General features: G+C 45.4%; 1 protein-coding gene across 1 annotated transcript; it reads left to right on the top strand.

Moving 5' to 3' along the window:
• The first annotated feature begins 15,255 nt into the window (after positions 1-15,255).
• On the top strand, positions 15,256-21,046 carry Slc2a4 (solute carrier family 2 member 4). The gene is made up of 11 exons (XM_076871230.1): positions 15,256-15,598; positions 16,877-16,993; positions 17,104-17,276; positions 17,371-17,495; positions 17,608-17,723; positions 17,836-17,998; positions 18,104-18,291; positions 18,437-18,541; positions 18,691-18,792; positions 19,249-19,452; positions 19,962-21,046. The coding sequence occupies exons 1-11, from the start codon at positions 15,566-15,568 to the stop codon at positions 20,163-20,165; spliced, it is 1,530 nt and encodes a 509-aa protein (XP_076727345.1). The 5' UTR covers positions 15,256-15,565; the 3' UTR covers positions 20,166-21,046.
• The last annotated feature ends 10 nt before the right edge of the window (positions 21,047-21,056 follow it).

A 21,056-nucleotide genomic window follows, 5' to 3' on the forward strand; every position in this document is an offset into this window, starting at 1 on the left:
TTCCGCCCTCAAAAAATACGGGACGCCGGACTGGCGACCCTACGAGACAAACTGAATCCGGGGGTCAACCCAACAAGACAACTTGGGGTGGTGTTTTAAGTCACCCAAAGAAGCAAAAATGTTTTTGACCGGGTGACTTCAAATCTTCTTGTCACCCGAAGTAAACACAAATCGACCCCTCGGGTGGAGTGACGTCTCAGCAGAGGGAAGAGGCTATGCCCGAAGATCTGGTTTCAGACAAAAGCAGTCCCCGAAGGTCAGGCGGTTTTCTCCGGCGCTCTCAACGAACCCTACCAAACAAAAGGTAGAGGGGCCTTTGGGTGCGGTTCCCAGAAAGTATTAGGCCTATCGGTCCAGGGATTCGCTGCGCAGGAAAGGTTGGCGGGCAGGTGCGGGCGGACAGGTGCGCGGCGCACTTGAGTATATGTAGAGCGTCGGGGACGCGCCCCCGCAGACCGGGAGCGCGGGGGGGGGGGGGGGGCGGGACCGGAGGGGCAGCCGAGGGTGACCTGACGTCACTGAAGGGACACTCACCTGAACCGGAAGTCCTGGCCCCCACCCCTCCTTGCCCAGGTGAAGAGGAAGAAACCTGAGCACCAGGGTCACGCCCCTCCACTTGCCGGGCTTTAACCACAGGTGCAGACGAGGTAACGTCTTCTCAGGAGTCTGAAACTCCCAGTCAGCCCCTCCAGACTGGATTTCCCACTCGCACCAGGGTGCCCCTTCCTTCCCTTCTTCTCAACAGGTGCGCTTGGGAAGCTGCGGAGCCAGAGCTGGGGAGACGCCCCTGGAAAGGCTCGGCGCCACCTTTTCCCTGCAGGTTTATGCCCCAAGTGTTCTTCGTCCAGCCCGCCTTTCGACTCCACCCTTCGATCTTCTCCTCTTTCTTTTGTCTCCACCTTCAATGGGCCCTGACCCAATCCCGGAAAATCACCAATTGCTGCAGACTTCTTGAAGTTTCCACTCCCAGTGACATCTCCCCAGGACCCCTCCCCTTTACTGCCAGCACCCTCTAGCTAGGCCCTCCTACAGTCAGCGAGCTTCTGGGCACGGCTCTCCAGTAACCCCACTTCCTGGTCTTCTGTTCCAATCCTTGACATACTTAATGCCTGAGCCTGTCAGTATCCCCTTTAACATCAAGGCTCCTGGCAGAGGGCAGAAACCACTGAGGTGAGCCTGCAGAGGGTGGGGAGAAGGGTAAGCCTAGGTCAGAATCTAGGCTACACCCATCATTCCCCTCCCTTGGAGTCTTTTCAAATTTACCTCCACTTTCCTCACCCCCTCCCACGGCTAGCACATTTCTCTCCCTTGTTCTTATCCTGGGCGGAACTGTTTGTGGCACTCTCCCATCCCCTCACCATTCTGTCCTCCCCAACATCTGGCTCTCCAAAGTGGTCTTTGATTCCACCCTCATTCTTCCACCTCACCCTCACATTCTTTCTCACTCTCTCCAAGCTTCTGCCCCATCCTTCCTCCCAACATCTCTTCCAATCATCTGCTCATTCCTCTCTTTGATCATCTCCCCCTTCTTGCCTTTTCCATTTTGTAGTTTCCTGTTTCACTCCCTCCCTGTTAGTTTACCATTGTACCCAATCTCCAATCCTTTGGAGCCCAGCCCTTTTCATCTCCTTTGTGCACATTACTGCCTCTCCACCCCTTTTTCTTGCTGTTGTCTCCCAGTCTACCTCTCTTCTCCTTGCACCTTTCATACCCCTTTCTTAATCTGGCTCTCTCATTACATTTTCCTCTCTTCATTTTTTCGTCTGCTTCCTCATATCTTCCATCTATATTCTTCTCAAACATTTGTCTGTAAATCTTTTCTTGATTTATTCAATGAACATATTAAAGAACACTCTTGTTAAGCTCACTAACCTGCCTTTGTATAAAATGCAGACCTTCATGAACTCTTTGTCATTCATATTTATTGTATTTTTTGATTAGTGGTGAGATTCTTTTTAACAGGTTCCTTCCAGCTCTAAAAGTCCATGTTCCCCTTTGCTTGAGTGTATCTAACACCTCTCCAAGCTCACTGCCACCACTACAGGGTAACCTGGACACTGTAACTACCTCACACCCAATCTCCCCATCTTCACTTTTGTCCTTCTAAAATCTGTTCCCCGGAGTGATCTTTTTTACGAAATTAGATGTGTTGTTTTCTTTTTAAAATATTTTAGTGGCACTCCTGTGCTCATAGAAATAAATGCCATACCATGGCTTACCTGGCTCTGTGCCTCAGCCAACACTGAACTTCTCTCTGTTGGTGAAATGTACTATATAAATTCTGGCTTAGTAAAGCACCTTTGAACACTCTGTTCTCTATGCCTGAATACTCTTCTCCATCTACCCCCACCCTCTTTCCTCTACCCAGCTAACTGATTCATTCTTCAGCTATCAGCTCAAATATCACTTCTAGGAAGACTGGCCTGATTGCCCCACCCCAGACTGCTCAATGTTCTCATGGCTACCTGCACTTTTTTTTCAAAGCCCTTATCATAGTCTGAAACTATTTTGTGTGCTTATTGATTCAATATGGGTCTCCCTATTGTATGGTAAATTCCATGAGGTTACAGATGTGTCTGGATTTTATCACCAATGAATATTTGATGAATGAATGAATAAATTTCAAATAAACACTATTTCACCCACTGTTCAATAACTACTTTCTGAATGTCTGTCATGTGTGTCAAGCACTATACTTGACCATAGGGATACAGCAATGAATAAAAGAGATAAGGACACTATATTCATGTAACTCATTCTCTAGAAGGAAGCAAGTAATAAAGACATAAAATGGTAAATGTTTTGAAGGCAATGAAACAGGGTAATGTCATGAGGCTGGGTCCAGTCTCAAGGGAGGTCAGAAAAACTTTCTGAAGAAATTACTCTTAAATAATGAGCCAAACAGGAGGGAATCATGTTATAAGCAGTAAAAAGAGCAAGTGCAGAGGCTCTCTGTCAATTGTCCCTTTGAGACTTGTCGTTACTAATTTAAAGCAGGATTTCTTAACCTTGGCATTATTGACATTTGGAGTCAGATAATTCTTTGTTGTCCTGCACATTCTAGGATAGTTAGCAGCATTCCTGACATCTTTCAATTAGATGTAGTAGAATATTCCCTCACACCCTAGTGCCACAATTGAAAATGTCTCCAGACATTGCCAAATGTCCTAGGGAAAAGAGGAGCAAAATTTGATTTGTCCCAGTTAAGAACCATCAATTTATGACACCACTGAGCATCAGTTTTGTTTCTGTTTTCTTTTTTTTCCTCTTTCTCTAGTAGCCTTGAAATAAATAGCTGGATTCAAGGACCCACATGAATTGGATTGGCAGAATATACCATGGTTGGGTTTTTCTAAAAAAAAAAAAAAAGAGAGAGAGAGAGAGAGAGAAAGAGAGAGAGAAGAGAGTGATTATATATTAGATCATGATATGAATAGGGTAAGAAGAGGAATAAACACAAAAAATGGGTTGGTGGATAGTAAAAACTGTAGGGTCAATATTTTAAAAGTCTCCATGAGGTGAAAGGAGTAAGGAAAACATTAGTAAATAAACCAGAAAACTAGGAGGTAGTCATGAGAGGTTGTTGGGGAAAATAACAAAATCATTTAGGGGCCTAAGGAAGGGCTGAAGAGAAAGATCATTAGAGATAAGACTGAGAGGTTGAGAAGCTACAGTTAGATGGATTACCCAGAGCGGTTTGGTTTGGTTTGATTTGGTTTGGTTTTTGAAACAGGTCTCACTAGTTGTGCAGGCTGGCCTCAAACTTCTGGGCTCCAGCAAATCTCCTTGCCTCAGCCTCCCAAGTAGCCGGGACTGCAAGTGGATGCCATTTGCCCACCAACTCTCGGGGATTTTGAAGTCAACAACAATGATGATTGGAAAATAGGTGTAAAAAGGAAGATAATGAGCCAGGTGCTAAAATTAGCAGTGCACGTGGGTGAATGCCCAAACTTAAAGACACTATCAACGTAGAGATAACAGGTGACAGAGTTCAAGATAGAACTTGGAAGGAGCAGGAGATTTTGAAGAATGAAGGGAGAATAATGGTCTAGCTGCATCAGTCTCAGAGAGCAATACTCTCAACTCCAGATTCTGAGGTATGTGAAACAAGACCCAAACAAGCCTTTATACAGAGGGTTGCCAGGCAGCCAGGCAGCCAGGCACAATGGTGCATGCTGGTAATCCTAGCTACTCAGGAGGCTGAGGCAGGAGGATCACAAGCCCAAGACCATCCCAGGGAACTTAGTGAGACCCTATATCAAAATAATAAGTAAAGGGCTGGGGTTGTGCTCATTGGTAGAGTGCTCACCTAGCATGCCTGAGGCACTGGGTTTGATCCTCAGCACCACATAAAAAAACAAAATAATGTGTCTATCTAAAACTAGAGATACATAAGTAAACATTTAAAATAATAATAATAATAAATAAAGGGGCTGGGGTTGTGGCTCAGTGGAAGAGCACTTGCCTGGCATGTGTGAGGCAGTAAGTTTGATCCTCAGCACCACATATAAATAAATAAAAAATAAAGGTACATCAACAACTAAAAAATATTTTTTAAATAATAATAATAAATAAAATTCAGGCATAGTGGTGCATGTCTATAATACCAGCAATTCGGGAAGCTGAGGCAGAAGGACCTCAAGTTCAAAGCCAGCCTCACGGGGCTGGGGATGTGGCTCAAGCATTAGCACACTCGCCTGGCATGTGTGCCGCCCAGGTTGGATCCTCATCACCACATACAAACAAAGATGTTGTGTCTGCCGAAAACTAAAAAAATTTTTTAAAAAGCCAGTCTCAGCAACTTAGCAAGGTCCAGTCAAAAGTTTATATAAAATAAGGAGGCTGGGGATAAAAAAGAATGAAATTGGGGCTGGGGTTACAGCTCATTGGTAGAGTGCTTGCCTAGCCAGTGTGAGGTACTGGGTTCGGTTCTCAGCAGCACGTATAAATAAATAAAGGTCCATTGGCAACTAAAAAAATATATTTATTTAAAAAAGAATAAAATTATGGCATTTTCCAGGTAAATGGATGGAACTGGAATCTGTACTAAGTAACATAAGCCAAAACCAAAGGCCAAATACTCTTTCTGATATGTAGATGCTGACACACAATGGGGGAGGGGGATAGAAGTTCATTGAATTAGACAAAGGGGAAGGAAAGGTAGGGAGAAGGGATGGGAATAGGGAAGACAGTAGAATAAGTCAGACATAACTTTCCTACATTCACACCTGTATACAACACTAGTGTAACTTCACATCATGTATAACCACAATAATGGGATCCTAATTAGAATAAGTTATACTCCATGTATGTATAATATATCAAAATATATTCTACTGTCTGTATATTTAAAAAAGCAGAGGGGCTGGGGATGTGTCTCAGTGATTAAGCACCCCTGGATTCAATCTCAGGTACCATGAAATAAAATAATATATTTTTAAATGGGGTTAGGGGTATAGCTCAATGGTAGAGTATCCCTGAGTTCAATTCCCAGTACTTCAATAAACCTAAAAAAAACAAACAAAAAGAGAAAAAGAGAGAGAGAGAGAGAGAGAGAGAGAGAGAGAGAGAAAAGCCAGGGAAACATGTCTTCCAGACAGCCAGATGTGTCAGTACCATTTAAGAAAGAAATATTCAGAGCAGAGGCTGGGAGTAGTGTCTAAAGTTCAGATCTGTGGAAAGACACCACAGAACAGAGATGGCCAAGATGATACTTTGAGATAAACAACTTGGTATGGGAACCCAACCAACCTGTTTGTTTCTATGAAAAAAAATCTTCTGGAAAAACTGATAAATGAATGAACTTTGGAATCTTGCAGTACTATTTTAATATTATGCAATATTATTTTAAACTATGGAGGATAGACTTGGGGTGTAGCTCAGTGAGAGAGCATATGCCTTAAAAAAAAAAAAACTAATTGGTCATCTATTATGATGCTGGTCATACCAAGAAGTTACAGATCTAAGGCAAACAGAATATTCAGGTTCTTGTTTGTTTTCTTTTTGCAGTACTGAGGATTGAACTCAGGAGTGCTCCACCACTGAGCTGTCTCCAATCCTTTTTAACTTTTCATTTTGAGACAGGATCTCACTGAGTTGTCCAAGCTGTCTCTGAACTTATTATCCTCCTGCCTCAGCCTCCAGAGTTACTGCAATTACAGGTGAGCACCACAGGACCCAGCAGGTTCTAATTCCACCTCATTCAGAACTTTATTCTCAGGCCTCCATTGTCTCACCTGTAAAACAGGAGCAAGAATGTTTTCACCTGCTTAGGAAGCAAGAGGCTGGACCAGGTAATCTCCTGTGGTTCTTTTTTTTTTTTTTTTTTAATTGAACTCAGGGCCTCATTCATGCTAGGCAAGCACTCTACCACTGAGCTACATGCCTCTACTGTGATTCATTCTGGAGTGAATATTTGAGATATGGATTTGGAAAAAGATTGACAAAGTAGCCATCTCATAAGACTAAGATAATCTTCCTCTGAAATCAGTTAAAGATAATTATGAGACAAGTATTGTAAACCCATTTCTTCAATAAGCATAGATGAAAAAGTCCTTAATATTACTTCACCAAATGTAAAAGTGTATTTTATTACACCACAAACAAGGATAGTTTATCCCTGGAATGCAACTGTTTCAATATCACAAAATCCATCAATGTAATTTATCACATGAATAAAACAAAGAAATAATCGTAAGGCTACCCTATGATGATTTTAAAGAGTATTTGATAAGGTTCACTGTCTGCCTAAGAACTCTTAGCAGGGGCTGGGGTTGTAGCTTAGTGGTAGAGCTCCTAACCACCTTAGCTGAGCCCCTAACCACCTTAGCAAGAACCTGTCTCGACATAAAAAATAAAAAGGGCTGGGATGTGGCTAAGTGGTTAAGTGCCCTTGGGTTCGATTTCTCGTATCAAAGCAAAAACAAAACCAAATAAATAAATATAAAACCAACAAGCTTGTTCAGGAAGGTTGCTGTACAAGATCAACCTACCAAAAACAAATCACTAGCATTTTACTATACCATTAATTATAAGCTAGAAAATGTAATAAAAATAACTCAATTTGCATCAGTGTCAAAAATTATAAAGCATCTAGGAATTAGTAGTCATAAGATTACTTGATTAATCTTATCAGTGGAAAAAGTTTTAATTCTCATAAAGAACACAAAAGATGATCTGAATAAACAGTTTAGCCTCTTGAATGGAGGACTTAATAGTATAAAGGTATCAGTTGTTCTCATAATTATTTTATAATTTGATATGCTACCAAAAAAAATTCAACTGGTTGTCAAGTACAGTGACCCACCCCTATAATTTTAGTGAGTCAGGAGGCTAAGACAGGAGGATTCCAATTTCAAACTAGCCTAGGGCAACTAAGTAAGAGCTTGTCTCAAAGTGAAAAATGAAAAAGGCTGGGAAAGTAGCTCAATGGTATACAGCACCCCTGGGTTCAATCTCCAGTACCTCCCCACAAAAATTTTTTTTAAAAAAATCCAACTGGTATCTTGTTTTGTTTTATACAAATCTTTTTGGGGCGGGGAGGAGTACCGGGGATTGAACTCAGGAGCACTTGACCACTGAGCCACATTCCCAGCTCTATTTTGTATCTTTTATTTAGAGACAGGATCTTACTGAGTTGCTTAGCACCTGTCTTTTTACAAATCTGGATAACTTTACCCCCAAATTTGTATAGAGCAACAAAAGACCACAGATGTTAAGCAGACACTGAAAAGGAAGAGTAATAAAGAGGGGTCTTGCCCTTCTGGAAATTTACACTTGTTACAAGCATCATGAAAATCAACAGCATGGTAGTATTGTACAAGAACTGAAAAATATGCTAATAGAACAGAAACAAGTTAATAGATAGACACTTGCATATATCAGATTTGATTTTTTTGTGTGTGGGGAGGGGGTTACTGGGGATTGAACCCAGGGGCACTTTACTACTGAGCCACATCTTCAGCCCTTTTTATTTTGAGACAGAATCTTACAAAGTTGCCTAGGGCATCACTAAAATTTGATATTTTATAAATATGGCCCACTAAAGGGAAAATAAATTGGATCCTTAATACCTCAAATAATGATGAACTCTTGCATTATCAAAATAACCTTCTGGATTTTTCATCATTTCACTGGATGAATGTAAAAGAATGTCTTGGGGCTGCAGAGATGGGGAAAAAAACATATACAAATTTTCTTTTCTTTTTTTTTTTTTTTTAATAATCACTCTACTGACTAAGCTATACTCTCAGCCCTGATCTATAATCTTTTTCTTTTTTTAAAATGTTTTATTTATTTTTTAGTTTTCGGCGGACACATCTTTGTTTGTATGTGGTGCTGAGGATCGAACCCAGGCCACACGCATGCCAGGCGAGCACTCTACCGCTTGAGCCACATGCCCAGCCCCAACATATATAAATTTTCAAACTCAAGAACTAAACAGGACAAAAATGGTCATTTTGATAACCCTTAGCAACCTAGAAAGACCCAGTCTGAAACAAAACAAAAAAGGCTGAGGATGTAGCTCAGTAGTAAAGCACCCTTGGGTTCAATTCCCAATATCAAAATAAATAAATAAAATTAAGAAATATTTCAGTGCTGGGGATATAGCTTAAGGGTGGAAAATTTATCTAGGACTGGCAAAGCTCTGGGTTCAATTTGAAGGAGAACAAGAACAACAACAAAAAGATGTGTGTGGATGCTTCAAGACACTATAGCTAACATAAAAAACTGACCACCTAAGTGTTGGTGAGGGTATGGAGAAACTGGAACTCTCACACTGCTGATGGAAATATAAAATAGTACGTTCACTTTGGAAAACAGTTTGGCAGTTTCATGAAAAGTTACATATACGTCTATCTTATAATTCAGGTACTTCGTTTTTGTTTTCTTTTTTCTTTCTATGGTATTGGGGATTTAACCAAGGGGTGCTCTACCACTGAACTACATCCCATCCCTTTTTATTTTGAGATAAGTACTCACTAAATTGCTAAAACTGGCCTTGAACTTGCAATTCTCCTGCCTTCTCTTGGATTATAGTCATGAGCCACTGTGTCCAACATAGCCAAGCTATTCTATTCCTAGATATTCTCCAAGAAAATGAAGATGTAAGTCCATACAAAGACATACAAAGATGTTCAAAGCAGCTTTATTTGTAATAATCCCAAACTGGAAAAACCTACATGTCCACCAAAAGATAAATGGATAAACAAACTGGTATATTCATATAATGAAATATCATTTAGCAATAAAAACGAATGAACTATTTTGTACATGCAATAAAATACATGAATCTCAAATTTATTATTTTTTGTGGGCAATACTAGAGATTTAACCCAGAAGCAATATAATGTTTAGCTACATCCCCAGCTTTTTTTTTGAGACAGTGTCTTGTTAAATTGCCATGGCTGTCTTCCAATTCACAGTCCTCCTGCTTCAGCCTCCTGAAGGGGAGGCATGCACCACCATACCCAGCTCAAAATCATTATGTTAAATGAAATAAGTCAGAAAAAAAGAGTACATTCTGTCTGATTCCCATCACATAAAACCTTAGAAAAAACAGATTACTCTATAATAACAGAAAGCAGATCTGATAGGTGGGGTTGAAGCTCAGTTGGTAGAGTGCTTGCTTAGTATGTGTGAGGCACTGGGTTCGATTCTTAGCACCACATATAAATAAATAAAATAAAGTCCATCAACAACTAAAAAAAAAAAAATTAAGAAAAGAGATAAAGAAAGCCAGTCTGGGGCTGGGGATGCTCAAGCGGTAGCGCGATCGCCTGGCATGCATGCGACCCAGGTTCGATCCTCAGTACCACATACAAAGATGTTGTGTCCACCGAAAACTAAAAAATAAATATTAAAAAATTCTCTCTCTCTCTCTCTCTCTCTCTCTCTCTCTCTCTCTGTCTCTATCACTCTCTCTTAAAAAAAAAAAAAGAAAAAAGAAAGCAAATCTGTGCTTGCCTCAAGAGTTGGTATAAAGGCCAGAGGAGGGATTATTAAGAGACAGAAGTGGGCTGGGGTTGTGGCTCAATGGTAGAGCATTCGTCTCGCACATGCAAGGCCCTGGGTTCAATCCTCAGAACCACATAGAAATAAAATAAAGATATTGTGTGCAACTATAACTAAATATATATATATATATATATATATATATATATATATTTTTTTTTTTTTTTTTTTTTTTTTTTTAAAGAGAGACCCAAGGAGACAGGGTATGATGGATATGTGTCTTGACTGTGGGAATGGTTGCACGGGTGCATACATGTTAAAACTTGTACAATTGTACAGTTTAAATATATGTTGTTTTTTGTACATCAATTATACCGCATAAAGTTGTTGAAAAAAAACAAAAAAAGGGCTGGAGTTGTTGCTCAGCGGTGGAGTGCTAGCCTAACATGTGCAAGGCCCTGGGTTCAATCCTCAGCACCACATCAAAATAAATAAATAAAATAAAGGTATCATGTCCATCTACAACTAAAAAATAAATATTTTTAAAAAATCAAATAAGGGCTGGGGTTATGGTTCAGTGGTAGAGCGCACGCTTGGTATGGGTGAGGCCCTGGATTCCATCCTCAGTACCACATAAAGATAAATAAATAAAGGTATTGTGTCCATTTACAACTAAAAACTATTTTGAAAAAACAAATGCAATTTATTCTAAGCATTACATGAATATTATATTATTCTCTTTCATTAAAACCCTAAGATGCAGATACTATTATTATCTCCTTCTCATTTTACAGATGAGGTAAATAAAGCACAAAGAACTTAGTAATTTTACAAAAGGCACAAAACAGATCTGGGGCTCAGTTCAGGCAATTTAGGCCCACATTCATACTCAACTGGGCTACTTCTAGGTGATGCTGTCTGAGAGTTTACAGTGTCCTGGAGCTTTCTACATCGCTGATAGCATAGATACTGAAACAACCATTCTGAAGAACAAGTTGGCAGCACATAGTCACATTAGGTGTAAGAACACCCTATGACTCAGCGTTTCTGCTTCTGCAGATATTTATAAATACAGACAGAGTCATAGTCATAGACATAGACACATCTTCCAAAAAAATTCTATCAGGAAGCCTGGCATAGTGGTGCATGCCTGTAATTCCAGTGACCGGGGAGGCTGAGGCAGGAGGATCATGAATTCAAAGCCAGTCTCAACTTTGTGAGGCCCTCAACAGCTTAGTAAGACCCTGTCTCAAAAGGGGAGTGGGGCTGGGGATGTAACTCAATGGTTAAGTGCTCCCGGATTCAATCCTGGTACCCCCCCCCCAAAAAAAAAATTCTAACAGAGTTCATAATGACCTTGTATGAAAATATTCATTCATTCATATATATATATATATATATATATATATATATATATGTGTGTGTGTGTGTGTGTGTGTGTGTGTGTGTGTGTATCCCAAATTGCTGGGATTATAAGCATGTGACACCTGACTGGTGCCACATTATTTGTTGTGGTTGGGTGACATGGGTGCCCATTAATGGGATTGTTAGTAGGTAAAATGTGTAGTGACTGATCCATGGAGTATCATGCAATAGCTTTGATAATCACAGACCACAAGTGGATTTTACAAACTCAATATTTATTAAAGATAATAAGGCCATGGCCACGGGTATAACTCACATATTTAGCATGTGCAAGGTCCTGGATCTGATTGCTAGCATACGCACACAAAAAGGAAGATCAGAATAAAATATATGACAAGATACTATTTACAGAAATTAAAAATGCCTGCATACAAATGGGGCTTGGTGGCGCATGTCTGTAATCCCAGTGGCCCAGGAGGCTGAGGCAGGAGGATCCTGAGTTCAAAGCCATCCTCAGCAGTGGTGAGGTGCTAAGCAATTCAGTGAGACCCTGTCTCTAAATAAAATGCAAAATATTGCTGGGGATGTGGCTCAATGTCAATGGTTAAGTGCCCCTGGATTCAATTGCAGTTACCAAAAATAAATTCAAAAAAATAAAATAAAGCTCAGTGCCCCAACGCACACCTGTAATCCCAGCAATACATGAGGCAGGTAAGCCTTAGCAATTTAGTGAGACCTTGTCTCAAAATTAAAAAATAAAATAAAATAAAAGCACTGGAAATGTAACTCAGTGATAAAGTGCCCCGGGTTCAATCTAAGAACCAAAATAAAATGAAACAAAAAGAAGACATAGATCAGTGAAGACAATTTGCCAAGAACTGTTATTAGATCAGTCTTCTGCACCTAAGACTAAAATATGCAAACAAAATACAGGGAAGGGACAAGAGGGAGAAGGTAGTGTTGCTGAAGCTAAATGGTTAGAGATTCCTCCCTGAAACTGGAAGCCAAATGGGAGATGAAGGTGTGGGTTAGGGACAATCCTGAATTTCTCCTGACATCCAGCCTCCTAGTTCCTTGCCTAAGGGCTTAGGAAACAAAAGTCTGCAGGAATTAGCTCTCCAAGATAGTGAAGCTTAGAAAAGTCTACAATGGGATCTGAGATAAACCAGCCAAGGATTACTATACAAGATCAACATGCACATAAGCTACAAAGCAAAGCTTCCTGCTGTCATGTAGTTTCTCTTTTCTATCAATTTAGCCTCTTCCACCTTCCCTAACATTTTTTTTTCCTCTCTTCCTTCAACTCCTTTTTCTTCTTTTAGCTCCTCTTCTATTTCTCCATTACCTTTTCCATACTCTTTAAACTATCCTGTCTCCTTATATTTCAGTTCTGACTTGCTTTTCCTGATTCCACATTCTCTGGGTTTAAACACCTAGAAAGGTCCATCCCTGAGAAACATCAGGAATGAAACTTGTCCCAAGTGGCAGGTCAGAACCCAGAGCACTGGACCCCAGCTCTGCACCCACTCACTGCACTGCAGTCTGTGCCCCCTTCCTACTCTTCTTTTTAAATCTTGGCACCTTGCTCTGCTGATTTTCTTTCTCCCTGACCTTCTCCTTTGGTAGCATTCCAGCATCCCTGATTCTCCTTTTACCTTCCTGATCAGTCAGTCCCTCTCCTACCAGCAATCTGTTTTCTTCCTTTCTGCTCTTAAGTGATTGTTGCCATCCATATGAAACAGACCCTTAGTGCATTTATTCAACAAAACTTTGTGGGTTTTTTTCTTAATTCATTCAACAAAAAAAAAAAAAAAAAAAAAGCTGAATACTAGAGTTACAGAGAAACAAGATGACTTTCTACCCTTTGCGGTTGAATTACAGAAAGGAGGAGAAATGAATGATAACAGACTATGTGTAAGAACACACACCTTTCTGGAGGAATGTACAAGAAAGCTTCACAGAGGATGGGGAGGTGTTTTTTTTTTTGTTGTTGTTTGTTTGTTTGTTTGTTTTTTTAATGATGAATGCAGGACCTCAGGCTTCCCTGGTTGTAATGATTCATGTAGCAAAGGCACCAAGTGAAAGAGCACAATGGATTCCAGTACATGAAGCAGTTAGGCGTTGACCTTCAGAGGAAAGGATTAAAGGCAGGAGTAATAGATAAGGCAGAAATGAAAGCAGAAAGGCAGGAGGGTTTGAACTTGACAGGCAACAACAGAAATGTAGTGACTTTGGGGGTACTGGGGTGAGGTTAGACATTTTTGCAGTACTAGAGATTGAACATAGGGAGCGCTCTGTCACTCTACTACATCCCCAGCCCCTCCCCCCTTTTTTTTAAGAGAGAGAGAGAGAGAGAGAGAGAGAGAGAGAGAGAGAATTTTTTTTTTAAATATTTATTTCTTAGTTTTCGGCGGACACAACATCTTTGTTTGTATGTGGTGCTAAGGATCGAACCCGGGCAGCACGCATGCCAGGCGAGCGCGCTTCCACTTGAGCCACATCCCCAGCCCCATCCCTAGCCCTTTTAATTTTTGAATTTTGAGACTGGATTGGAAATTGAGAGCCACCTGCCTCAATCTCCAGAGTCGCTGGGATTACAGGCGGGCGCAACAACATCGGTCTTCCAATTTGAAAATTGCGCGCTGCCTTCCTTTTAAAGGAAGAGGAAAGGCAGCAAGACCAATCAGGGATATGGTGTTCCAAAGTGGCAGAATACAGAGATAAAATCAGACAAATGGGAAACGGTCAGAACACCAATGTTAGCGGGTGGAGGGATGCTGGACAGCAGGAGATCAAACTTGATCTCCAACATAGGGGTGATAAGGAAATTAGGCCGCGGAGCAGCAGGTTTGAACATGCAGATGGTGTGAACTACCCCTTCACGACGATAGCTGCACACGTGGGTCTAGAGCTCCACAGAAGCTTGGCTTGAACATAACTGAAGCCTTAGGCAGGTAGAATGCCCAGGGACCTTCGGTGTTAGGCTACCCTGGTCCAATACGCTACGGCTCCTCGCTCTCCCTCCAGGTGGCACTACAGCCCCGCGCTTCTGAGGCGGGTTTTCTGAACAGCGCGCTCTCTAAACTCTAGGTGTCCGCCTTTTCTTCCTAGACCCGCTGACCGTGGGTCGCGCCCTCTTCGCTGGGGTTTGGCTGGGGATCCAAACCCGGAGCAGGCTCTGGAGAGAGTGTCGTCCACGCGACCAGCACATGTATGGAGGCTCAGGGACCTCAGGGTTGGCGGCGTGATCGGCGTGAGCACCTGTCCCTTAGGACACCTCGAGGAACCAACGTGGAAGGAGTGTAGAGGACGGTGCCAACAGGAAGTGTATGGAATAGGGATGCATGAAAAGAAAGGACCGCGGAACCCATTGTGCTCTTTCACTTGGTGGCTTTGCCACCGGACCCAACAAGAACGGAAATTCCTGGCTCCCAGGGCCATCCCGGCGTGGGAAGCTTGTCGCGGACCCTTTAAGGCTCCATCTCTCTGCCCTTCCCCGCCCAGGACAGGCTGGGACACCGGGGACCTGACATTTGGCGGAGTATACTGTGGGCGCTAAAAATAGTCGCCGCTAGGGGTTACTTGGGGGCATTGTTCTTCACACACCCCGCGCGCGGGCTCGCACGCTCTGTGTCATGCTATTGGAGTTCTCCCCTCCCCGGGCAAGTACACCTGGCCCATCCCCACGTCCTAGCAGCCTGACCTGCGGCTAGACTATAAAAAAAATCCGCTGCTAGGTATCTCGGATGGTGGGGGCGGAGTCCTGACACGTGGGTGGGCGGGGCCTTTCGTTTGGCGAACCCTGCTCAAAAAAACTTTATGGCCAGAAGCTGGCGGGAACCCGAGGGGCGTGTCTCGCAGGCGGTAAGGGGCGTAGTTTCCCCCGCCAGCCCCACTAATTCAAGCCAAACTCTAAGCCCCAGGTTTAGCGAAGGGGCGTGGCCTTTGGGGTGTGCGGGCTCCTGGCCAATGAGTGTTGTGAAGGGCGTGTCCCGCAGCGGGGCGGGAGTGAAGTGGTGGGGGCTTCTCAGGTCTTTTCCCCCAGCCGGACTCTGCCAGATACCAGGGAGCCCCGCTGCTTTCTGTCTGCTTCGCTTGTGGCTGTGGGACCCACCAGAACTGCCTTCCGCACATTGCTCCAGGATAGCCGTGGTCCCCGCGCCTCTGCCTGCCGGACCGGGGTCAAAGACTCCCCAGTGGCTTCTCATCTCTGAAGCTCCTGCACCTCCAGCTATTCTAAGACAAGATGCCTTCGGGCTTCCAACAGATCGGCTCAGAAGTAGGGTTCAGCATGCGGGGGCGGGGCGGGGGCACAGGTCCAGCTTATCCTGGGCTGGGGTCGTGACCGGGGTCAGCAGGGGGGTGTTCCTGCTCAGGCGTAGGGGGTGGAGGTGGGGGGCTGGCTATTTATACCCAGCCTGGACAACCCGTGACTGTCAGATTCCAATCTCGCCAAGAGGCAGAGTGGGTATGGGGCACATTTCGGGAGCTCAGGCCGCAACTGGATTCTGCCGAGTTCAGAGTGCGTCTGCTTTCCGGCTCTGCGGAGTTGCGCCCTATTCTGGGACACCCTGCGCTGGATCCAACTTGGGAAAAGCCTCCACATCCGGGAGGATCTGGCCCCCAGTAGCTGTCCTCTTGTCCCGGCTCACAGGCAGTGTTTCGAGGACTGAAGGCTCTCCCTGGGCCCCACCCCCCACTCCTGGCGAATCTCCAGGACGCTGAACTTTCTCTTGGCCCGTTGTGGGTGGAGGGGTAGAGGGGAGTGTCCGCCCCCCCTCCCCCAGCTCAGGTTTCTGCTCGGAGACAGTCTGTGCCGCCAGCGAGCAGCCACCACTGCCACCGCCCCTCACGCCACCATCCCTCCCTCTTCCCTGGGCATGGCTCTCCCTGGCAGAACCCCGGCACAGCCCCCAGCCCTTGGTCGGAGCTTAGAAGGGGAGGGGAGGCCAGGGCAGAGAAACAGAAGGCCACCCCCTGAGGAATGACCTGGATGTCCTTTTTGGAATTGCCCTTCTTGGGCCTGTTGGGGGCCTCCTGTAGCTGACTGAGAAAACCCCCAGAGAGGAGGAAGAGAACAGTGGCTGATGATAATGCACTTGTCAGGTTATAAAACTAGCACTATTAGAGTTACTGTAAACATTCGGTTTTGATTTTCTCAACACTTTCACTGACAGGTAAGCAAGGCAAGCAACATCACCCCCAGCTCACAGTAGAGGAAACTTAGGTTCAGAATGGGAAAGTGACTTGCCCAAGGTCATACAAATCTGAGCCTGTCCCAAGGTCACAGGGAAATTCAGGCTTAGGTCCTCAAACATTTCTCTGCCTGTGGACTCAAACATTCAGTTTCTCCTCCATGCCCTGGTTACCACTGGGTTCTTTGTGCTCCTGTTTACATTGAGATCTTTGTGCAATTCCTAATATAGCCCAGTTTCCCTCACCCAGCATGTTGGATGGAACCCAGCATCTTCAGGCTCCAGCTGGGCCCAGGTCCCTGGGGAAAGGAAAGAAAGCATGATTCCACATGACATGTCCCTCTCTGCTTCTGCCTGTCCAGGATGGGGAACCTCCTCGACAGCGAGTGACTGGGACCCTGGTCCTTGCTGTATTCTCAGCTGTGCTTGGCTCCCTGCAGTTTGGCTACAACATTGGAGTCATCAATGCCCCACAGAAGGTGAGGGGCCTGCAGGTAGCAGGGTGGAGGTGCCCAAACAAGGACAGGGAAACCTGAGGGGATGGAAAAGGAAGGGTTTGCAGGGAATCACTACTATGCTGTCCTTCCAGGTGATTGAACAAAGCTACAATGAAACATGGCTGGGGAGACAGGGTCCTGAGGGACCTGGCTCCATTCCACCAAGCACCCTTACTACCCTCTGGTCTCTCTCTGTGGCCATCTTTTCTGTGGGCGGCATGATTTCCTCTTTCCTCATTGGCATCATCTCTCAGTGGCTGGGCAGGTATGGGGTTGGAGGGCAAGGGTGGGGGTTAGGAAGGGAGCCACAGCATGGGTCCCTGATACTCACAGCTCTCCACTCTTTATTTGCTCACTAGGAAAAGGGCTATGTTGGCCAACAATGTCCTGGCGGTGCTGGGGGGCACCCTCATGGGCCTAGCCAATGCTACTGCCTCCTATGAGATACTCATTCTTGGACGGTTCCTCATTGGCGCTTATTCAGGTACCCGTGAGCACCACAGCCCTGCCATGAATCTAGCTCTCCTTCACCATACTTGGGTTTCCAAATGGGAGTGGGCAGCTGTACTCAGCCCTCTCGTCTTCCCTCTGCTCAGGGCTAACATCAGGGCTGGTGCCCATGTACGTGGGGGAGATTGCCCCTACTCACCTTCGGGGTGCCTTGGGGACACTCAACCAACTGGCCATCGTCATTGGCATTCTGATCGCCCAGGTAACTAGGCTTGGCCTGGTGGGAAACTAGGTAGGGGTTAGATTAGGGTGGACCTCCAAGGTCCATCAGGAGGCATGAGTCACCTGCTTTCCTTCCCTACCTTCTCCCATAGGTGCTGGGCTTGGAATCCATGTTGGGCACTGCTACTCTATGGCCACTGCTCCTGGGCATCACAGTACTTCCTGCCCTTGTGCAGCTGGTCCTGCTGCCCTTCTGCCCTGAGAGTCCCCGCTATCTCTACATCATCCGAAACCTGGAGGGGCCCGCGCGAAAGAGTGAGCTCACACCCTGTGTCTAGCGGAGACCCATACCTCCACCCTAACTTGCTAGTACCTGGCCTCCTCTCAGGCCCCATCAGTCCTGACCCTCCCCACCCCCAGGTCTGAAGCGCCTGACGGGCTGGGCCGATGTGTCTGATGCGCTGGCTGAGCTGAAGGATGAGAAGCGGAAGCTGGAGCGAGAGCGGCCACTGTCCCTGCTCCAACTCCTTGGCAGCCGCACCCACCGGCAGCCCCTAGTTATTGCAGTTGTGTTGCAGCTGAGCCAGCAGCTCTCAGGCATCAATGCTGTATGTATGGAGCAGCCAGCAGACCTGGGGAGGGGAGAAAGGAACTAACTTCCTCCATTAACACCCAGGGTTGGTCCACTTTGGTATGGCTGGAGTGGAAAACAGGACAACTCTGCCATCACCTCTTCTTCTCCCTTACCTCTAGGTTTTCTATTATTCGACCAGCATCTTCGAGTCAGCAGGGGTGGGGCAGCCAGCCTATGCCACCATAGGAGCTGGTGTGGTCAATACTGTCTTCACCTTGGTCTCGGTAACTACTTGCCTCTGGAATGGACTGCACCACAGGCTTCACATCCCTGGGGTTTCTGAAGGGCCTACTCTTGGTTATCCCCACCTGTCAACATGCTCCCACTTCCTGTGTCTTAAAGGTCCCCTGCCAAGCCCTAACTCTTCCCACAGGTGTTCTTGGTGGAGCGTGCTGGGCGTCGAACACTTCATCTCCTGGGCCTGTCAGGCATGTGTGGCTGTGCCATCTTAATGACTGTGGCTCTGCTTCTGCTGGTGAGGCCTGGGGGGCTGGGATGGGCCAATAGCCCAACCCATGGGAATGGTCCCAAGGTTCTGGGGCTAGCCAGGATCACACCTTAACATTCATGCCTTCAATCCTAGGGCTGCTATGTGCCAGGACCGTGGGTGCTTGGCTATAGCACAAGTTTGTCAGCCAGGAGAAAGAGCCCCTGGCAAGTCTCAGGAACAATAATTCCTAATAATTAGAGCCAATGGGAAATCAATCATCATAGGAGTTGAGACCAGAATGTTTCCTCTGCCTTGAATCTGCATGGGGCAGCCAACATAGTGTCAGTGCTCAGAAATGCTCCAGGGCCTGTTCTAATGAAGGGTGGCATGCCCCCCACCAGCTGCTGGGAAGAGTAGATTTCAATTCTCCTGTAGATCAAATGCAGGTAAATATCCAGAAAGCCAAAATCAGCTTCACTAACTTCCCTGCCTGGTCCCTAGGAGCGGGTTCCAGCCATGAACTATGTCTCCATCGTGGCCATCTTTGGCTTTGTGGCTTTCTTTGAGATTGGCCCTGGTCCCATACCCTGGTTCATCGTGGCCGAGCTCTTCAGCCAGGGACCCCGCCCAGCGGCCATGGCAGTGGCTGGTTTCTCCAACTGGACGTGCAACTTCATCGTTGGCATGGGTTTCCAGTATGTTGCGGTAGGTCCCCCATCCCTGCCCCAATCTCCCACACTGGAGAATAGAGGGGGCAATACATCACTATCCTGCTTGCTTTCCAGTCAGGGACCCCCAACCCTAGAGTGGTGGTCTTTGGATCAATTTGGTGGAGCTGCTCCACCAGAATCAAAGGAAAATGGGGCAGAACTAGATTGGATAGTAACATAGGTGTCTTTGGAACAAACCAGTGGCATAACTTAACTTAGACCAGGAATAAAATGATTTAAACTTTGTATTAATACCACAAATGGCTGGGAATCTCCTCTGAGTGCAATATGGTGAAGGGATGAGAAATGGGTCTGGGTTCAGATCATCCATTTTTCAGCGTAATCCTTTATTTCTGATCATTTCCATTGCCCCTTGAATTGTCCACCTGTTTCTGCAGTAGTCCCAGCTCCCTATTAAGAGTATTTAGTTCCTGACTTGCCTGAAACTATCCCTTCCATCCCACGCCACCCTACTCTGTCAACACCTTTCTCCACTTATCCCAGGATGCTATGGGTCCCTACGTCTTCCTTCTATTTGCGATCCTCCTGCTTGGCTTCTTCATCTTCACCTTCTTAAAAGTGCCTGAAACCCGAGGCCGGACGTTTGACCAGATCTCAGCTGCCTTCCGTCGGACACCCTCTCTTTTAGAGCAGGAGGTGAAACCCAGCACGGAACTCGAATACTTAGGGCCAGATGAGAATGACTGAGGGGCAAGGCAGGGGTGGGAGAACCAGCTTTCTCCATCCCCGAGATCCCCTCCTTTTCCTCTGCAGCACTTTAACCCTCTTCCCTATTACTTCCAGGGTAGAGAAAAAACCCTGCAACCTGGTAGAATTGGGAAGCTGAAGGGAAGGGTGGTCTGAGCACCCCTTCATTCCCCTCGTGTGACTCTTTTGGATTATTTATGTGTTGTGGTTAGGCCGTGACTGTCGGGGTGGGCTGTTTTCCCTCTCTTTTCCCACCCCAAACTCCTCTCCAGAATACATCCACCCCCTCTAGGGAAGAGGGGCTAGAGAAGAGGTGGCTCTAGACTGACTTCTTCAGTAGAACAAACTGAAGTAGAAAGCAGGACATGAGACCAGAAGTTGAGTTTCCCACCACCTTAGACTCCTCCCACGACCTGGCACTTTCACTGAATTATTGCCACATAGACTCTGGGTGAAGGGGGCTCTGTCTTGACCTCTCTAGGGCAAAGGACTCACCCTCCCCAAATCTAGCCTCTCCTCCCTCCCTCCAGGCTCAGCCTTTCAGAGTAAGAGGGAATACAAAGTATATACCCTCATGTGGTGAGACGGGAAGAGAAGGCATCTGCCTGTAAACTTGGGGCCTCATCTCAGTTGTCATCCCCAAGCCTGCCAAGTGGGGGCCCCAGCTCTTTTCTCCACTCCTATTCTGGAAGGGTGCTGCCCCCACAGGCTTTTGACCAACTAAGGGCAAAAGGGGATTTGAATGACTGCCTGTAAACAGTAGATGGGAGGAGACTTTGGATATTTTTGTATATGTTTGAATGGGTAGGGAGCAGAAACCAAAAGGCTGTTGTACTAAATATGTATATATAGATTCATCTATAAAGTCATTGTATCGAGAAGAGTGTCCTG

This window comes from Callospermophilus lateralis, chromosome 11 (assembly GCF_048772815.1).
Source record: "Callospermophilus lateralis isolate mCalLat2 chromosome 11, mCalLat2.hap1, whole genome shotgun sequence".
Lineage (NCBI taxonomy): Eukaryota > Metazoa > Chordata > Mammalia > Rodentia > Sciuridae > Callospermophilus > Callospermophilus lateralis.

Excerpts from the sequence above, each read along its gene's own strand:
- Slc2a4 (XM_076871230.1), top strand. The coding sequence starts at position 15,566 with ATGCCTTCGGGCTTCCAACAGATCGGCTCAGAA. Across the intron at positions 17,999-18,103 it reads GGAGGGGCCCGCGCGAAAGA|GTCTGAAGCGCCTGACGGGC; the intron begins GTGAGCTCACAC and ends CCCCACCCCCAG. Across the intron at positions 18,793-19,248 it reads CTGTGGCTCTGCTTCTGCTG|GAGCGGGTTCCAGCCATGAA; the intron begins GTGAGGCCTGGG and ends CCTGGTCCCTAG.